The 21551-nt window shown below is 40.5% G+C and overlaps 1 protein-coding gene across 1 annotated transcript; it reads left to right on the top strand.

The window, feature by feature from the left end:
• The first annotated feature begins 5257 nt into the window (after positions 1 to 5257).
• Positions 5258 to 6425, top strand: LOC118669552 (TATA box-binding protein-like 1). Its single transcript, XM_036335583.1, has 2 exons — positions 5258 to 5370; positions 5474 to 6425. The coding sequence occupies exons 1-2, from the start codon at positions 5258 to 5260 to the stop codon at positions 5970 to 5972; spliced, it is 612 nt and encodes a 203-aa protein (XP_036191476.1). The 3' UTR covers positions 5973 to 6425.
• The last annotated feature ends 15126 nt before the right edge of the window (positions 6426 to 21551 follow it).

Genomic DNA, 21551 nt, shown 5'->3' with positions numbered 1-21551 from the left:
TCCTCTGTCTTCCTTAGAATTCCCGTTTCCTCGGAATATTTGTGGTGCTATCATACATGACTGATGGTCATCTGACATAAGGACAAAATAAGATGCCAGTGTTAGTGTGGTGAAGGTTTGGGAGAGGCAGGCACAAGGTGGAGAGGGTCAATGGGGGTAGGGGGGACCAAAGGGGACATCGGTAATACTTTCAACAATAAAGATAAATTTTAAAAAAGATGTCAGTGTGAATCTGTAATTCTACTGAAGTAAGGCTTAATTTTTTTTTTAATTTTTGTCCTTATATATGGTATATATATATAATTATAAATAATTGCTATCTATATATATAAAAGTCTAAGTGACCAGCTGACTGCCTAACTGGCCAATAGCTATGATGCACACTGACCACCATGGGGCAGTCACTTACTGTAGGAGCAGAAACTACAGGCATGGAAATATGGAACAGACTGATGAATCTCAGAGGGAAGAGGAAGGAGGAGAGGGCAGAAAGAGATTAACCAAAGATCTCATATATATATTAGAGGCCCGGTGTACTGATTCGGGCACCGGTGGGGTCCCTCAGCCTGGCCTGTAAGGATTGGGCTGAAACCGGCTCTCCGACATCCCTGAGGGGTCCCAGATTGTGAGAGGGCACAGGCCAGGCTGAGGGCCCCTACCAGTGCATGAATGTGTGCACTGGGCCTCTGGTCTATTATAATAAAAGCATAATGTGCTAATTAGACCAGACAGCCAAATGACCTTCTGGATGTCATTCTGGATGTCCTCCCAGATGAAGCCACTGTGGCAGCAGGGGCCGAGGCAGAGGTGATTAGAGGCAATCAGGCAGGCAACCAGAGGCACTTAGGGGTGATCAGGCAGGCAGGCATAGGGGTTAGGGGCAATCAGGCAGGCAGGCGAGTGGTGAGAGGCAATGAGGCAGGCAGGCAGGTGAGCGGTTAGGAGCCAGTAGTTCCAGATTGTGAGAGGGATGTCCAGCAGTTGGTCATCCCCCAAGGGGTTCCAGATTGCGAGAGGGTGCAGGCTGGGCTGAGCCCACCCCCCCACCCCTATGCATGAATTTCATGCACCAGACCTCTAGAATATATATAAATGAAGAGAGAGACAGAGACACACAGAGAGAAATATGAATAATATTTTTTTTCTTGAGTCACATTTTATTGACTTTGCTGTTCTGTGGAGCGCATGCATGCTACTGGAGACCAGTCTCATAAATCACAGATAATAATCCTTGACTTGGTCTCTGCCATAAAAGAAGAGTTAACTAGTGTCCACACCTTTTTTTTTTCTTTTTTCCACCAATGTATTCATTTCAAAGGCTCCCCTACCTTTCACTGACCAAGGATTTCCCATAACTCTATACTTAGTTCCTCATGCTCTTAGAACCCAATTTTCTGAAGAATGTAATCTGAATCCAGCATTTAGGTCACCATCTAGACCACGGATGGGGAAATCTTTCTTTTTATTTTCTTTTTTTTAATACATTTTATTGATTTTTTACAGAGAGGAAGAGAGAGGGATAGAGAGTTAGAAACATCGATGAGAGAGCAACATCGATCAGCTGCCTCGTGCATGCCTCCTGCTGGGGATGTGCTCGCAACCCAGGTACATGCCCTTGACTGGTATCAAACCCGGGACCCTTCAGTCCGCAGGCTGACGCTCTATCCGCTGAGCCAAACCGGTCAGGGAAAGGGACGGGGAACCTTTCTTCTGCCAAGGACCATTTGGATATTTATAACATCATTCATGAGCCATACAAATTTATCAACTTAAAAATTAGATATTTCTCAAACATTTTCTCAAACATTTAATTAACTCACCCCTAATGCCTTGGCAGAGCCAGACCAAATGATTTTGCAGGCCTTATTCAGCCTTCAGACCAGATTTTCCCCACCCCTGTTCTAGACAGAGATTACAATCAACTCACTGACTTACTTTGAAGTTATTTCATATCTTAGATATCTTGACTTTGACACAGACAATATTATCAATCATGATGTCACAATACCTCGTTTTAGATACATTACATTTTTAAAAAATGAATCACACTACTGATTCTGTATAATCGGAAGCAAGGAAGGTTAGGATGACCCAATTACTTTCACTTTTTATATCACATAATGAAGCTGTTGTAAAATTCTGCTGCTGTAGCTGGTGATATTTGCTCAAAATATTCCCAGCAACGACCAGCCTTTTGTATTTAGTTAGATGTGGGTGGCTTCAGTCAGAATTTTTATGTACACTGAATCAGTTTTCAGTCAGACTTCTTCTCTTTACCTGGAGTCTGGCCTACATCAGAGCACTTGCTATAGCACTTCTCCCTCTGGCATTAACCATTCTTAGTTATGGAAAAAAAACCCTTTTATCCAAGATTCACTGCAGAGCAATAACAAGAAACAGGCTATTGATACATCAAACAATTTGGAAAAATGTCCAGAGATTTATGTGGAGTAAAAACAGTAAATCCCAAAAGTCAAAGGCTATATTATTTCATTTATTAGTATAATGTAAAAAATTAAATAAACAAGCATTGCAAAATGCAGTCGGAGATATCAGTCCAGAGGAAATGCTTTGTGCGTCTTACTCCTTGAACCCTTTGGAATGTTTAACTGGGGAAAAATAGTCTTTGGACTGGGCTAAACCAGCATTCTCTTATAAACAACTGTAAAGTTAACAGGATAAAGCAGACATCCTGCCAACAAGGACTAATGATTATGAACATTCTTTAGAATTTAGATTTAAGTAAGGAACTGTAGTGAAGTAGGTGAAGCTATAAAAGGACACCTGGAGGGATCTTGTGGTGATAGAAATATTCTGTATCCTAGATATTAATATTCTGGTGTTAATATTATACCACAGTTTTGCAAGATGTTACCATTGGAGAAAACTAGGTAAAGGGCATTTAGATTCTTCTATTATTTTTTATAACTTCATACAAATCTATAAGTACCTTGACATTTAAATAAGAAAAGAACAGTTTTGAGAAAGTTATGTAACTATCCTATCTAATAAAAGAGAAACATGGTAATTAGCCGTACCTCTGCTACCCTTCCCATTGGCTAATCAGGGTAATATGCAAATTAACTTCCAGCCAAGATGGCGGCCAGCAGCCAGGCAGCTTGAAGCGAACATGGTGCTTGCTTGCTTCAGTGACAGAGGACTCCAACGTTCCCCACCTGCTGCTGCAGGCCTCTGAGCTTGCAGTTTGAAACATTGTTACAAATATAGAAGCTAAACAAAACCCCAGAAACCTGCTTTCAGCAAGCCGGGATCTCAGAGCTGGAGTTGAAACAGTGTTTCATTATAGAACTGAAACAAACCAGATACCTGCTTTCAGCAGCAGAGGCCTAAGAGGTGGAGCGAAGCCTCAGAACTAAAGATGACCCAGAATAAAAAAAGAAAAAAAAAAAGAAAGGAGCAGTTGGGAGCTTCAGTCACCCGCCATCCTGAAAACAGCCCTCAGCCCCTCACCCAGCCTGGCCAGGCACCCCAGTGGGGACCCCCACCCTGATCCAGGACACCCTTCAGGGCAAACCAGCCAGCCCCACCCATGCACCAGTCCTCTATCCTATATAGTAAAAGGGTAATATGCTTCCCAGCACTGGAATTAGCGGAGCCACGAGGCCTCCTGGCACCGGGATCAGCATGACAGGGGGCAGCGCCCAAACCCCTGATAGCCCTATGGCTCTGTGTGTGACAGGGGGCAGGGCCACAACCTCCCTATCCTCCCTGCTCTGTTCATGACAGGGGAAGGCACCCCAACCCCCTGATCAGCCCTGCTCTGTGCCTGATGGGGGGAGCTCGCCAACCCCCTGATCGCCCTGCAGCTCTGTGTGTGACAGGCTGTGGTGCCCCAACCCCCTGATCGGCCCTGCTCTGTGTGTGACAGAGTGTGGCGCCCCAACACCCTGATCGGCCCTGCTCTGTGGGTGATAGAGGGCGATGCCCCAACCGCCCCCACGGGCCCTGCTCTGTGTGTGACGGGGTAGAGCCATAACCTTCCCATTGGCCCTGCCCTGAGTGTGACAGGGTGAGGCGCCCCAAACCCCTGATCCTCCCTGCTCTGTGTGTGACAGGGGGGAGCTCCTCAACCCCCTGATGGGCCCTGCTCTGTGTGTGACAGGGGGCTGCGCCCAACCCCCTGATTGGCCCTGCTCTGTGCGTGACAGGTGGTGGTGCTGCAACCTCCCCATCGACCCTGCCTTGAGTGTGACAGAGGGCGGTGCCCCAACCCCCCAATCGGCCCTACCCTGAGCATGACTGAGGGTGGCATCGCAACCTCCCGATCCGCCCTGCTCTGTGCATGACAGGGGGCGGCGCCCCAACTCCCCAATCAGCCCTGCTCTTAACCCGACCAGGGGCTGCACCTAGGGATTGGGCCTGCCCTCTGCCACCCGGGAGCAGGCCTAAGCCAGCAGGTCGTTATCTCCCGAGGGTCCCAGACTGCGAGAGGGCACAGGCTGGGCTGAGGGACCTCCCTCTCCCCCCTGAGTGCACAAATTTTTGTGCACTGGGCCTCTAGTCCTATATAATAAAGAGGTAATATGCAAATTGACCATCACTCCAACACACAAGATGGCTGCTCCCATGTGGTCACAAGATGGCCTGCAGGGGATGGCAGTTGGGAGTGACCAGGCCAGCAGGTGAGAGCAGTTAGGAGTGACCAGGCCTGCAGGGGAGGGCAGTTAGGCATTGATCAGGCTGGCAGGGGAGTGGTTAGGGGGTGATCAGGCTGGCAGGTAGAAGCAGTTAGGGACAATCAGGCAGGCAGGCAGATGAGCTGTTGGGAGCCAGCAGTCCTACATTATGAGAGGGATGTCTGACTGCCCGTTTAGGCCAGATCCCAGTGGGATTGGGTTTAAACGGGCAATCAGACATCTCTCTAAGGGTCCCAGATTGGAGAAGGTGCAGGCTGGGCTGAGGGACACACACACCCCCATGTACGAATTTTATGCACTGGGCCTCTAGTAGTCTGATAAAAAAACTTAAAGAAAATCAACTTGCAGTTTAAGAGACTTCTAAGGCTTGATTAAGGGGGGTGGGGTGATAAAGGGAAGCTCCAATGAAGAAGTCACCTTTTGTTATGGGGCACATGACTATCTTCATAGGGCTCATTTAGTTTTGAGCCCTGGAGACACAGAGATGAATATGCCCTTGTATTTAAGATTAATAGTCTTCCCGGACTCGGAACACCAAAGCGCGAAAGAGGGAGCCTCTGCCTCGGGGGCTCCTAGCAATGGGCTGGGGCGGGAGTTCCATGGAGACCGGGGAGCGCGCCTGCCTCATCATCATCCTCGTCCTCCAGCTTATCCTTCACGACCGATGCCACTGGCATCAGCGCTCCTGCCGCCGCCCCCTCTTCCCCCGGATGTGATCTTCGTGGTGGGAAGCTAAGTTTTTAAACTACCCCAGTGGATGCAGACAGTGATGTTGCATTGGACATTCTAATTATAAATGTAGTCTGTGTTTTTAGAACAAGATGCCATTTGAACTTAAGGAAGATTGCTTTGGAGGGAGCAAATGTAAATTATAAGCGTGATGTTGGAAAAGTATTAATGAAACTTAGAAAACCTAGAATTACAGCTACAATTTGGTCCTCAGGAAAAATTATTTGCACTGGAGCAACAAGTGAAGAAGAAGCTAAATTTGGTGCCAGACGTCTAGCCCGCAGTCTGCAGAAACTAGGTTTTCAGGTAATATTTACAGATTTTAAGGTTGTTAATGTTTTAGCAGTGTGTAACATGCCATTTGAAATCCGTTCGCCAGAATTCACGAAGAACAATAGACCTCATGCCAGTTATGAACCTGAACTTCATCCTGCTGTGTGCTATCCGATAAAATCTCTACGAGCTACATTACAGATTTTTTCAACAGGAAGCATCACAGTAACAGGGCCCAATGTAAAGGCTGTCGCTACTGCCGTGGAACAGATTTACCCGTTTGTGTTTGAAAGCAGGAAAGAGATTTTATAATTCATCACTTAATTGGTTAGAATCCCTAACTGAGCACCTTTTAAAACCTGCTGCACATTGGACTCAAAACAAAAGGAAACTGGACCAACAGTAATTGAGAAAATAGACTCTTTTATTCGTTCACGGCTACAGTGTAAAAAGCTCCAGTCCCTTTGGATTTTATTTCAAACTTTGCTGTAATATAAAAAGGAAGTTTACAAGACATGACATTGCTGCTTTTACAGAAGGACATTCTATTTATTTTCACAGTAATTCTCATGTCCCCATAAGCAGAGCTGTCACAGTGTGCACTACCTTAAATTGTTGTGTTATTATTTTTTTCCAGTTTGAGCTAATGTGTTTTATTTGTGAATAGTCTTTTACATTTTTGTATGCTGAATATGGGCACCAAAGAACCTGTAAAAGTTATCTTTTTTCAATTGAATATGCACAAATAAAAGTTGGAAAAAGGTCTCTCTTCAAAAAAAAAAAAAAAGATTAATAGTCTTGCTATATCAACAGACAAATATTAAAAAAATAAACATTGAAATTTGTTTAAACTGCTATGATGACCTTGACTGAAGGAAGGTTGGATCAAATATTTTTCTCAATAGTTTGAGTTTTCAATTATTGTTTATAGAATGGAAAATACAGGAAATAATACCTGTTAGCACTCTGGTGGTCTTTTAATAATGGCCTCACATCATTCAATTGTATGTGACCTAGTGACTGAACTATTTATTCATTAATCTCCTAACAGAAAAGCGTTTAATGAAAGCTGATTAAAGATACTGAGTTTCCAGGAAGAAAATCTACACTTCAACTGTTCCAAAAGGAAAAATAATATATCCATGCTGTAGAATTGAGAGTGGGTCTTTTAAGCCAGATGGAGTAAATCTTTTCACTTTTTCCTGGGCCAAAGTTCATTGTTTATTTGTTTTCTCAATTACACACACATTTACCATACATTAGATAAATGCTTCTCAGGTTCTCAAAAGTGAAATAAAGGCATTCTCCCAAGTGAAATAAAATATTCTACATATTTCAAAATGCTGTTTGTGCATCAAATTCTAAAATTTTAGAATGCCATATTTTAAGTATAAAAATAATTTAGATTAATTCTCTACCTTAGTATAATTGCTTTCATTGTAATTTTTATTCTCTTTGATTTGGTCAACTGTGTTTATCTACTCAAATAAATTATGCAAATAGAAAATTTATTCTTCCAAAATAGAAAAGCACACAATATTTTGAAATGAGAAAACTATCTTACGTTTTTCTACAATAAAAAAATTTCACAACCAATTAATGAGTGAATTAATATGCTTTATTTTTTTCATATATATATATATATATATATATATATATATATATATATAATTTTCAAATCATGTTACCAGTGTTTTGATTCAGAAAGAATTGGGACTGCACTTGTAATTCTTCTCTTAATCAACATAAAAAATAATACTTTGGGCTTTAAAAATATTAAATATTTCCTATAGTTGACATGGATGAGTTCACATGGACTTATATAAAATGTAGAATTGATGTAAAACATTTGATGTTCAAATGATGTGAAAGTTATTGATAAATACTATAATATCATGTGATTTTGACAACCAGGTCCTATTCAACTCTCAACTATTCTACTTTTATAATAACCATCAAAAGCTCTGACTTAAAACTAGGAAATCTCAATTTATTGAAATTAGCAGTTGAATAATTGAGTTTGGCATATTCTCAATATTTATGAGAAAATGTGGTAGTTTTGAGTATCTCATGCTCACCTAAAACAAACTATAAGACAGTTGCTCAGATAAATACAGCTACATTGTCGTGTAAGACTCCCTCCGCGTTCTGTGTGAAGTAGGGTTCGGTATCTGAAAGAGGGGCCGCACACAAATGAGAGAGAAATGACACGAGATCATTTTGCAATATTGGGGGACCAGGCGGGCAAGTCCCGAAGGACTTCCACCGATGCTCAGGCTGCTCCAATCTTTTATTGATCTGGAGTAGCCCTTAGAGTAAGGAGGTTTCAATGACACACAGATCAGCAGACAATTTCCAGGAATATACAGAGTATCTGATTAGCTCATCAGTAGACAATTTCCAGGAATAGGCAGAGTATCTGATCAACAATAATCAACAAGGATCTACACAAGTATCTAAGGAATTAAGTGAACTAAGGTGGGGATGATGCTTCAACTACCATTACCTAAATTAACTGGGTGGTTCCTAGATTAACTGGGTGGTGCACAGTCCTGACCTTTGCTAGGACTTCAAAGGTTACTAGCTTTTGGGGGTCTCTGTCTAAACTCAGCTAGTGAAGACAATGAATGGACTCCGGCACTACATGATACTTTTAAAACTAAAATGGAGAAATAAGGAATAGGTATTCAAGATTAAAACTGTAGGTGTTTTCTCAAAGCAGCAGTCTTATGTTACAACAAATAATATGTAGTCACTTTTCTTGTAATAGTAATTAATTTAGCAAACCAATGGCCCAGTGATGCATTATTTTAAATGACCTATTTCTAATTAAGTAAACAATTTTATAAAGTATACAAAATGTTTGATAAATTCGGTAACCATATAATATTTTACATTATATATATCCCAAGATATATCACCTACACTTGGGTGAAAACCAAGTGTAGGTGATATATCTTGGGATATTTATTGCTTATAAAGAACCCAAAGAAAGAAGAGCAAAAATTAGAGTTTCTTATAGGGAAGAAGAATATAAGTCAAAATCTATATGATTTAAATTTATACATGTTCTATTTAGAATGGCAACACTTAAAAATATTAAAACCTACAAAACATATAAATAAATAGAATTCTTAAAGAATCATTAAAAGATACTGTTTTTCTAAATCATGCTTTTCTATAACTGTTTCTCTTGTTACCATCAATTGAATAATGAACATGTGGATCTATATTTCTATCACTATATTAGTCAAAGTTAGAAACAAAACAAAACAAACAAAAAAAGGAGAGCAGGTGGCTTCTGTCTGTCTTTGGGGAGCTCACAAATGAATAAAACAAAGAGAAATGCAGGAGTACATATTATGTGTTAAATTGTCTTCAGATATGAAATAGCCCTGGAATTCTGATATGTTATTTATTTCAGCTGGGAGAGACAGAGTACATATTGCCTGTTGACATTGTCTATTGTCTCTAAAAGAAAAGAGGTGGACTTTTTTCTTTAGGATTGTATAAATTAATTTTCTAAACAATTAAACATTGACTGCTCTATATAAGGACTGAGAATATGTAAGGAAAATTATTAGAATCAAAGCCATAACTAGACATAGATCAGAATTTCTATATTAAATATTAAATAGCAAAATTAAAATAAATATTTTTTAAAAAATTAAAGAATTAGTAAGACATAGAGAGGAGGGATAAAAATTCTATTAGAATTTCTCATTTTATCTTACTGTCTACATCTCTAACTCTTTTCTTTCATATTCTCTCTTGCTGTAGTCCTTTTAAAAAACTGTTCAGTTTTTTAGTGCTCCTCAGTTTTACTATTTTGCTATTGGCCAGTTTATTGAATTTTTTATCTCAATAATTTTATTTTTAAAATGTTATTTTAGTGTTTTATTATGGCTACATAGATAATCAATTTGATAGTTTGACTTCTTATATTTTATTTCTGAAAATATTTTATACACTAGAGGCCCAGTGCACAGATTTGTCCAGGGCATGCTTGGTCCCTCTCACCCAGTCCTGATTGGGGCCAATTGGGGCTGATCGAGGCTCTCATCCAGTCCCAGTCAGGGCTGATCAGGGCCAGCCAGCTGGGGAAGGACCACAGGAGGTTGGCCGGAGCGGGAGGGACCACGGAAGGGCTCCAGGGCATGTCCTGCCCATCTCGATCAGTCCCGATTGGCCAGACCCCAGCAGCAAGCTAACTTACCACCCCTGGTAGTCAGTGCATGAGTCGAATGGTGGAACAAATGGTCGGACACTTAGCATATTAGGCTTTTACTATATAGGAAACTTTCAATTGTCTGATACATCTAACAACTGACATATTGAAAGATTTACATCTATTATCTTTGCTTCTAAAACTCTCTTTTTTATAATGGGCATTTTCCTTCTGTGTCATGTGATTTTATTGTAAGGTAATAATTGTGTAAATATTGGAATTTTTAAAGACCCATATTTAAAATACTTTTCTTTAGTAAATATTTGTATTTGTATCTCTCAGATATCAGTATTCATACCAACCTAGAATAATTTTACTGTAGCTTTAATATCTGGGTTCCAATTCTCAAACCTACGTAGAGAGTACATTTAATCACAGACCCACATGCGGCAGGCTTGCGGGAACAAATTCAAATGCAGTGTTATTATTAATATTATCAGCTCAGAGACTTATCAAGGACAGGCAGCTTTCATTCCAGGGTCACCTTGATTTCATTAGCTCTGCAATATGTGCTATAATAAATTCTATTTCATCATGGAATGAATTTCTTTGTTTGTTACACTTTAAAATCTTGTTTTCACTTTTTCTTTCTGATTTCTAGGAACTGATGGTGAAATTACTTCATAATGGCACAAAATAAAATATTTCATGCATATTTTACCAAAATTTAAAAAGCAGGAACCACACAAAAGTTTAGAAATGAAATAGGAAATGGCACTGGCTTCAATATTGTGGAGTTTTCTGATGAATTGTGTTGGTTTTTATTGCAAGCAACACTCCCTAAAATGTGCCCATGAAAACAGACTCAGTTAGTGTTCAGCTGGAATAAAACTTGGAAAAGTAAAAAGAACAGTTTTACATTAAGCAAACTTGAATAAAATAATTTTAACTCTGAAGCCAGATGTTTGGCTTCACTCTCAGACCACCAACACTCCTCATTTACAACAGTTTCAGGAAAAAACAACATCTGTGCCTATATGGTCCTGACAGTCAACCAATTTGCAATGATGTGTGTGTCTTACTTACATCCCCTTATTAGATATCTGCTAAAGATTATAACATGAGGCCTAATAAATCAAAACCAGCTTTTAACTCAGCAATCCATGGTATACTTTTTTGGGGAAAGCAAAAAAATTCTCAACAGAACAGAAGTTACAATTTCTTCAGCTGTGTCTGTGGTAAAAGTTTCTATGTCCAAGGCACTAGAACAGCTTCAAAATTCCTGAGGACAAATTTGGTAAAAACAAATGTAAACAGTGTAATAAGCAATGGAGTCTGTGGGAGCTCTGGGTGTTGAGGTGTTATAAGAGAGCTAGAGGCTCGGTGCACAAAATTCATGCATGGGTGCGGTCCCTAGGCCTGGACAGAAATCAAAGCGTGAGTGTGTGGCATGGAAGGGCAGGTCCCAGCTGAACTCTGGGTCCTGGGCAGAACCTGGGCCCCCAAGCCCCTACGCCCCCCCACCCCCTGCCTGAATGATCGGGCCCCCACTTGGCTCAGCGCCTGGGAGCCAGGCGGCAGCCCCGCCACCTGCCACCGCCACTGGTCTCCATCTGCGGGGCCATCAGTGGGGTAATCAGACCCCACTCGCACCTGCCTTGGCTTAGAGCTGCCCACTCACCTGCTCCACCATCCTGCCACGGTCCTGCTCTCATCAGAGCCCATTGGGGCCAGCAGCTCCTCCACTGACACCCGCTGCAAGCACCACATCGCTGATGCCCGCCATGTTCCTCACTGCCCCCTAGTGGTCAGCACACATCATAGCAAGAGGTGGAATTCCTGGACGAGGGGACAATTTGCATATTAAGCTTTTATTATATAGTACTAGAGGCCCGGTGCACAAAAATTGGTGCACTCGTGGGGAGGATGGGGGGTCCCTCAGCCCGGCCTGTGCCCTCTCGCAGTCTGGGACCCCTCAGGAGATAACGACCTGCTGGCTTAGGCCTGCTCCCGGGTGGCAGAGGGCAGGCCCAATCCCTAGGTGCAGCCCCTGGTCGGGCTCAGAGCAGGGCCAATTGGGGAGTTGGGGCGCCGCCCTATGTCATGCACAGAGCAGGGCGGATCGGGAGGTTGCAGTGCCACCCTCAGTCATGCTCAGGGTAGGGCCATTGGGGGGTTGGGGCACTGCCCCCTGTCACACTCAAGGCAGGGTCGATGGGGAGGTTGTGGTGCCACCCACTATCACGCACAGAGCAGGGACCATCAGGGGATAAAATAATTTTAACTCTGAAGCCAGATGTTTGGCTTCACTCTCAGACCACCAACACTCCTCAAGTCAAAACCAGCTTGAATTTGACCCACGCGCAGAGCAGGGTTGATCAGGGGATTGGGGAGCTCCCCCCTGTCACACACAGAACAGGGCCCATCAGGGGGTTTGGTCGCTGCCCCCTGTCATGCTGGTCCCGGTGCTGGGAGGCATATTACCCTTTTACTACATAGGATAGAGGCCTGGTGCATGGGTGGGGGCCAGCTTGTTTGCCCTGAAGGGTGTCCTGGATCAGGGTGGGGGTCCCCACTGGGGTGCCTGGCCAGCCTGGATGAGGCGATGATGGCTGTTTGCAGCTGGTCACACACCCTTCAGGGTGGGGGTCCCCACTGGGGTGCCTGGCCAGTCTGGGTGAGGGGCTGAGGGCTGTTTTCAGGCTGGCAGATGACTGAAGCTCCCAACCGCTCCTTTTTTTCTTTTTTTTCTTTTTTATTCTGGGCCAGCTTTAGTTCTGAGGCTTGGCTCCAGCTCTTAGGCCTCTGCTGCTGAAAGCAGGTATCTGGTTTGTTTGGGTTCTAGAATCAAAACACTGTTTCAACTCCAGCTCTGAGATCCCGGCTGGCTGAAAGCAGGTTTCTGGGGTTTTGTTTAGCTTCTATATCTGTAACAATGTTTCAAACTGCAAGCTCAGAGGCCGGCAGCGGCAGGTGGGGAATGTTGGAGTCCTCTGTCACTGAAGCAAGCAAGCCTCATGTTAGCTTCAAGCTGCCTGGCTGCCGGCCGCCATTTTGGCTGGCAGTTTATTTGCATATCACCCTGATTAGCCAATGAGAAGGGTAGCGGACGTATGGCTAATTACCATGTTTCTCTTTTATTAGATAGGATAGTAAGACAGCTAGAGAAGAGGACAAATGCAGACATGCACTGAAGATTTACTTGCACCTGTAGGTAGGTCTATAGTGGCAGTAGTGGGCATCCTGATGGAGCTTTCTTTCTTTTAATATACTTTTTTATTGATTTCAGAGAGGAAGGGAGAGGTAAAGAGAGATAGAAACATCAGTGATGAGAGAGAATTATTGATCTGCTGCCTCCTGCACACCCGACCCTGGGGATCCAGCCTCAACCCTGGCGTATGCTCTGACAGGGATTCGAACCGAGACCCCCTGGTTCATAGGTCAATGCTCAACCACTGAACCATGCCAGCTGAGCCTGATGGCGTTTTCTGAGACAATGGAAAGGAAAACTTAAACATAATTTCTAGGATTGTCCTCTCAAGAAAAGTAGTATAAGCATAGCCAGCTCTCAATAGCAATTTTTAGTGGGTAAAGTCACCACTGTTATACTTAAAAAATTGTAAGCTTTACTGCCTCTGGCTCATTAAGAATTCAACTAAACAGCTCATTTCTACCTAATCACTGCTCATAAGCCATATCCATTGTACTAGCCTTTTCTGCTATTGAATTAGAAAGTGAATGCAGGAATAATAATGATAAAAGTTCACACTTGCATAGTGCTGACTACCAGTGGCACATTGTAATGAGTCCTTCACAAACACCTTTTTCAATGTGCCTACTGTCTGTATAAATTTGATACAGTATAATCCCCATTTTCCAGAGTATAAAAGTGAAGTGCAGAGATAATATATAAGTTCCCCAGTGTCCAGCAGAACTGACATTTGAATCTAGGCAATTCTGCTTTGCTATAAAATCCTATTTCATCCTGTCAGTCAGTGCTTTATAAATTAGAAAATTGACACTGAAGAAATGAAAGAATATTTCTCAGGCTACTACTGATAGCAGAGTGGAAGAGACCGGGTTAGAAAGTATCTTCAGTTCTGACCTTCAATCCTAAATTTCTAATATAATTGTCTGAAGATGGTGTAGACCAGAGAGTGAAGGGGATTTTAAAATAAAGTAAGGGAAAAATAAAACTGTTAACTACATCCTGGGAAAATGATGCACAATAGTGCATGAGGTAAGTGTGTGTTGTAATATATCATTCTCTGCTTCCTATAGCTTTATCCCTTAGGGATTTTCGCTGTAATAATCCTGTCTCAGAAAGTTATAGTTCTTCCAGAAAGTTAAAAATGATACCCAGAAGAGCAAATGCCTGAGCCACCTATATTTATAGAAGTCTGAATCACCATTCTATATTTATTTCCTGTTTAAAGTCCTTTATTATTTTTGAGTACGTTGAGATAGTTGTAACATGTCTATTTATCCAACAATATCAATTAAAATACTGTATAGACAAGTGACATGAAATTAAACCCTAAATTCACTCTTTATTTATTTAAAAATATACAAAACCTTAAAGGGTCTCACAGTTCTCAAGTTAGCATAAACTCTGGAAAGTTTAACAGCTGTAATGTATAATATCACCTTAATCTTACTGAAACCAAAATGAATATGTTATTATTCTCTTTAAAAGAAAAAGATCCGTTCTATTTCCTACAAATAAAATAAAACCAATCATTAGCATTTCATAGTGGTAAAACAACCATTTAATACATGTTCACCTCATCCAATTCTGAAAGTCGGAAGTATTAAAAGCAGCACTTCTAAAGCAGTAAATGTAACAATTATCTGCAAAAAACAATTTGTACAAAAATTTAGAAGGTAGACAGTTAAAAGATAGCATAAAATTCTAAGGACTAATATAGCTATGAAATATATATATATCCCAGCAGGCGTGGCTCAGTGGTTGAGTGTCTACCTATGAATGAGTGCAGCCAATTAACGATTCTCTCTCATCATTGATGTGATGTTTCTATCTCTCTCTCCCTCTCCCTTACTCTCTGAAATCAATTAGAAATATATATGTATATACTAGTATATACATATAATCAATCCTCGAGTGAGGATTAACAAAATATTCTCACCTTAGGATATTTTTTCCATTGATTTTTTAGAGAGAGTGGAATAGAGGGAGGAGAGGGAGAGGAGAAAAATATTGATGTGAGAGAGACACATCTATTGGTTGCTTCTGGTGACCAGAGCTGGATATTGTGGGGAACTAATATAGGGTTAAGCCTCGGACTGACCTGTTGGCAAAGTCACAAACAAGTCCCAGCTTAGAGGACACAGTCCTCTTAGCATAATTAGGCTTGACCTTATAATACTCCCTTGATTTTATCTGGGAAGCTAATGGGCTGAGGGAAGTGCAGGAAGTGTAACTATGGTCAAAACAAGTGAAACTCACAAGAACTGTGTAACTATGGTGGCCACTGCCTTATTTACCTCTGACTATAAAAGGTCGGTGCGGCCTGAGCACGGGTGGAAGTCTTTTCTCTTGAGTTGGACTTACCCGCCTGGCCCCCAATATTCCCAAATTATCTTGTGTCTTTTCTCTTTCATTTGTGTGCGGCTCTTGTTCCAGATCCTGAACCCTGAACCACGCAGGACGTGGAGGGAAACATTTACCAACAGGATATCAAACCTTCAATCCAGGTGAGTGCCCTTGACCAGGAATCAAACCATGACCCTTCGGTCCGTGGGCTGACAATCTAACCACTGAGAAAAACAGGCCAGGGCAAGATATATTTTTAATTGCTTATATACTATTTTGATTCAGTTGTTAATATATTCACAAAGAGCTTCTATTCAATCTAAAATACAAACCATTAAGTATTCAATTTTTAAGACTTAGGCCAAGCAATGTAGTCAACAGGGACTCTTGCCCAACCATAAACTTTGTCAGGCTGAGAGTGAAGGAGGTTTAGATATGGGGTGGAGGTATCTTCATAGCTGTTCAGGTCAGGAAGGGAGGAATGAGAAGATAAATTTGGGTTATAAAGAGTAAATTACATATTAATAGAATATATCATTTTAATGTTTTGCTGAGGCAATTTATGAGGTCTCAGGCCAAAGACACCTTCCTTAAACTTTGTTTTTTTCTGGAAATGGAAACCACTGGCAGAATTATGGGGTAGTACAGGCAATTGCTTATCTTTCCCAAGGCTACTAAAGGAAAGAAAGGACCAACTTACATTGGAAAAGAGAAGGAATGTTTCAGTTCAAGCCCTTTTACTCTATAGAGAACAAGAGTGGGGCTTATGCCCTCCCTGTATTTTTTGAGTCAGAGTGTGTGTGTTGGTCTGGTTTCCAGGAAAGCAATTCTTATCTTCCATTTCTTCGTAGAAAGGAGGGGTGTGTGTGTGTGTGTGTGTGTGTGTGTGTGTGTGTGTGTGTGTGTGTTTTGGAAGTGGGTGAGGTATATATAAATGGAGACTGGACAAACTTTGTTATTCTTTTCTTCTCCAGGGACAAGATGAGGTCAGGAGTAGAGGTTTCCCACACTATCCAAATGTAGAGTCTTCCTGTGAAAGCTTTCATAAGCTGAAATGGTGGAAAGCAAAGAAGCAATTTGCTAACAAATGCACAAAATAAATTGAGATAAAGCCCAGATGCTCACAGACACAGCTCAAAGCCCTGATGGCTTGATGCAGAGTTAGCTGAGTGTAGTACCCAGGGAAGGCGTTTGGCAGGGACCTCTTGTTGCTCAGGGTGCTGGCTGCCTCTCTAAAGGCACAAAACAAATGCTTAATGCTATTTTTGATTTTCACCTTTTTTTCACAAAAGCAAAAAATTCTCTTCAGATATCTTTTGATTAGTGAAAACAGGTACAAATGCAGGTCTTTTGTAAAAGGCAAATGGCCTACAGTGAAGTTTGAAAACATGGGGGATAACTGTGCATACAAAACCCACAGCTGTCAAACAGGGCTTTTCTCTGGGCTGATAAGAGAATAAGTACTGCCATAGCACCCAAGATGACAACTTTGGTGCTGAGATGGTCACCGACTATTGTTCTGTAAATTCAATTTACTACTGAGAAAGAAAGAAAAAAAAATACATAGTCATAGCCCAAGAACCTGAACTTGCCCAACCAAACACACCTCCCTTGCTTGAGGAAGAAGAGCCTACATCTGGTTGGTGGCAGTTGTATGTAAGAACTTACTTTTATGCTCATTTTTATTTCAGTTGTGTTTACCCAAAAGGAACAAGTGACAGAATCTGGGTTTAAGCTCAAGCTTATCCTTCAGTTACTGAAATTCATGATCTCATCACTATACTCTGTTCTCATTGAAGGCAGATTATTTGGACTTTGTGTCAAGCTAATAATTAGAGATAAAACAATATGAGAATAATTGTCTTCTAATATTTGCCAAGCACAACTGACTAAGATTAAGCTATTTTCCATATCTAGGAACTAAAACTCATTAATATATCATAAAATTATGATTATTAACATAAATCTAAAGCCTTTCATTCACCAAAATATTTACCAAGTGTATTGTAAGGGTCAGGATTATATTGTTAATCTATGGCACCAGCAACTACAGTTGTGCATCTTGTACACTCTTCAGTTCCAAAAGGTACCATTCATATTGCCCCACACAACGCAGAGTCACAGCATGGACTTGGAAGGACAGCTACTTTATAAAGAGTAATAAGCCCCAAGTTTTTCCATCAAGGGACTTTAAACTAGAATTCAAGAGTGGATTCCATTTGTTTTGAAGACATTTAAAGAAAGAATATCCAGATTCTGTATGGCTCTATTTGGATAGTTTTTTATTTTGTAATGTAAATAATTTTTATTTCTTGTGGATATTTCTTTATCCAGGAATGTTCCTTCATTGTTATTATCCTACTTTCTCATGAATGATATATATGGGATGTCAATATTCAGATGAGGAACTTCCCCAATTCTAAAGAGGGAAGTGAGGAAAAAGCATGCTAGTGACAACTGCCAGTGTGACCCTCTTTCAGAGAAGGAAGTAGATTCACCTCCCTGGTAATCCCTGCCTTCTCAGGTAGGTGTGGTATGAAGACACCAAGAATTTCAAGAAGGTGACTCTTACTACTATTTCCATCACAGGTGGTAACAGATGGCCCAGTTCTCAGGAATTTATTTATTTATTTATTTATTTATTTATTTATTTATTTATTCTTTTAATTTGTTTTATTTTTTTCCATCACTATTTTTGTTGTTGTTGTTAATCCTCAGTGAAGGATATTTTTTCCATTGATTTTGGTTTTTTTTTTTAGAGTAAGTGAAAGGAAGAGAGAGAGAGAGGAAGAGAGAGAAAGAAAGAAAGAGAGAGAGAAAGAGAAACATTGATGTAAGGAAGACACATCAATTGGTTGTGGTCCTCATGCACTTCCATCAGGGTTTGGGATTGATCCTGCCACCCAGGTATGTACCCATGACTGGGAATACAAACTGCAACCATTGGTACATGTGCCAAAGCTATAACCACTGAGAAACACAAGCCAGGGCTCCACCACATTTTATGCCTTTTATGCTCTCTACTACCTCCACCTATCCACCTCCACCCCACAATCACCACACTGCTGTCCATGTCCATTAGTTCTCTATCTTTTTTTTTCTCAATCCCTCCACCACTCTCAGCACCCTTCCTGTCTGCCTGCTTTCTACCTATGAGTCTGTCTCTATTTTGCTTGGTAGTTCAGTTTGTTCGTTATTCCACATATGAGTGAATTTATACAGTACTTGTCTTTCTCTGACTGGCTTATTTCACCTAGCATAATGTTTTCCAGGACCATCCATGCTGTCACAAAGGGTAAAATTTTCTTCCATTTTACAGCAGAGTAGTATTCCATTGTGTAAATGTACAGCAGTTTTTTATCCATTCACCTACTGATGACCTTGGGCTGTTTCCAGATCTTGGCTATTTGTAAACAATACTGCAGGGAACATAGGGGCACATACATTCTTTCAAATTTGTGTTTTGGGTTTCTTCAACTAAATTCCCAAAAGAGGAATCACTGGGTCATGAGGCAGTTCCATTTTTTTAATTTTTGAGATAACTCATACTGCTTTCCCCAGTGGCTGCACTAATCTGTATTAGGATTCCCCTTTCTCCACATCCTTGCCAACAAGTATTTTTTGATTTACTGATGATAGCCATTCTGAGAGGTGTGAAGTTATATCTCATTGTGGTTTTAGTTTGCATTTCTCTGATGACTAGTGATGTTGAGTATCTTTTCATATGTCTATTGTCAATCTATATGTCATCTTTTGAGAAGTCTCTATTCAGGTTCTTTGCCCATTTTTAATTGGATGGTTGGTATTTTTGGTATTGAGTTCTATAAATTCTTTGTAAATTTTGGATATTAACCTCTTCTTAGATGTATCATTGGCAAATATGTTTCTCATTCAGTGGGGTGTCTTTTCACTGTTTCCTTTGCTGTGCAAAAACTCTTTAGTTTGATGTAAACCTATTAATATTCTTTGGTTTCCCTTGCCCTAGGAGATATATCAGAAAATATATTGCTATAAGAAATGTCTGAGATTTTACTACCTATGTTTTCATCTAGAGTTTTTGTGGGTTTGAATCTAACATGTAAGTCTTTAATCCATTTTGAGTTTATTCTTGTGTGGTATATATATTCTTGTGTGGTATATAAATGTACACATTTATCAGTATGTACATTTTTATGAGATCAACTAGCAAACAAGAATAACAAAAGCAAAAAAAGGAGACATGTAATACTTTAAACAATAAAAAAAAAGAATAACAAAAGCCTATTATTGAATGGAAAATTTCATTATTAGGGCTTCCTTACCCTTCATATATTTGATACAACAAATTGACTTAATTGACACACCTTTCTCTTTACTACCCCAACAGCCTGGCCTAAATCTACAGCATGGGGTTTCATCATTTTTTCCCCTTATTATCCTATGATGCATGAACTTATATTACAAGATAATTTTAAACTTAACTTCAACTAAGATAAACAAGTTTTAAATATTTTTGTTAGAATTTTCTTTTTCTTGTAGAGGTACAGAAAGGTGAAACTTGAGTTTGGAATTGAAAGCTCAGGGGGTTTGGTTATAGAGGCCACCCTCTTGCCCATAGGTTCCCTGCACTGACTTCAGTGGTCCTGCTGTTATTTTGCATGGTTTCACTAATTGTGGCTGGGCTAGTCCAATAATCTATTATACTGATGAGTTTATTTATGAGTTCTCCAATTTTTGCCTGATTTCAGGTTGTCTAGATGTCCATTATTATCTTGCCCCAGTTATTTTTAAACAAACACTGAAAAAGTTAATTTTTAATAGCAAATCTGTATATCCAATTTAAAATATTATTTCTAAACTTTGGTAGGACTATATTGACCCTGTGTCTTTGGAACATGTCATTTGATTGCCTGGTGAGCAGGAAGGTGGTAGTTTGTGGAAACCAATATCTGCATATATCATCAAAAGGAAAGAAAATTCCTTAGTCTACCGACTTACAAAATCATACAAAAAATGAACAAACGAGCTTAGAGAATATCACACAAAAAAATCATATGTTCCAAATCCTCAAAGAGAGCCACATTGATGTTAACAGGATGGGTCTCAATACTCTCCAGATTTGTACTGCACATGCACTGAGAAGGATTATGGTTCCCATAATTGCAGCAAAATACAAATAAACCAGGTTCTCTCCCTCACACACACACTTCTGCCTTCCACACAAATTAAAAATTAAAGCACTGGCTGAAAAAAATTAGAAATCTGTTGTTAATGGCAAGGTCTTTTAGAAACACAAATATGTCTAGAATTTTTTTTTTTAAATCTGTAAGTAAAATGGGATATATAAAAGTGTGCTACTTTCTTTCTGGGCCTTTTGACTTCACCTAGCCTACCCTGATCAGTGTAATTACCAGAGTAAGGGGTTGGTGATTATAGTTGTATTTAAGTTTGAAACAAATATTCTTCATAAAAGGATTGATACCAGAAACTAGACCAAAAAGGAATCTTATAGGGCGGTTGACGTAGTTGGGGTAGAGGGCAGGAGCACATTTCTACTCCTCCACACACAAGCTTCTTGTTCACTCCTTCTCTATATATCTGCACATTCTTAAACCATTAGCTCTAGCCTCTCTGTTTCTGCTGCCAAAATTGTTGCTTCAGCATATGTTTGCTCTTTCCATGATATTGGGAACTTATGTTTCTTCCAGATGAAAACACATACACACAAACATCATGACTTTTCATCACAACCAAAATTAGAAGTCATTCTTATATGTGCTAGAGAAGCAACGGTCTTTCATCCACTGATCTTTCTGGTTCTTGGTCCATGCATTCCTCTCAGATCCTTCGAAGGCTTGTGGAAACCTTCAAATCTATACAGTTTTTTACTTTGCTCAATTCTGGCCACCACCCTGATTCATTTCCTCCTCAGTGCTTCCTGGCTTTGCCAGCTGTTGAAACAGCAGGCCTTGCCTCTGTTTTATATCTTAATTGACTGTAAAGTCACCGACTACTACATACAGATCATATCCTGAAACTACTTTTCCCCCTTCCCTGGACTCCCTAGCCCTGCCCTTCCTGGACTACTTCAGGCTCCCAGGGTTCCTTTCAACAGCAGCACTATTGACAGACAATGAAAACTAAAATAGGAGATTAAATTGTGAGGCAAAGTTTGCTTTTTAAATCTCTC

Source organism: Myotis myotis, unplaced genomic scaffold (assembly GCF_014108235.1).
Source record: "Myotis myotis isolate mMyoMyo1 unplaced genomic scaffold, mMyoMyo1.p scaffold_m19_p_1, whole genome shotgun sequence".
NCBI classification, from domain to species: Eukaryota; Metazoa; Chordata; class Mammalia; order Chiroptera; family Vespertilionidae; genus Myotis; species Myotis myotis.
Note: the sequence above shows the minus strand (reverse complement) of the source record. Positions and strands in the feature narration are given on the sequence as shown.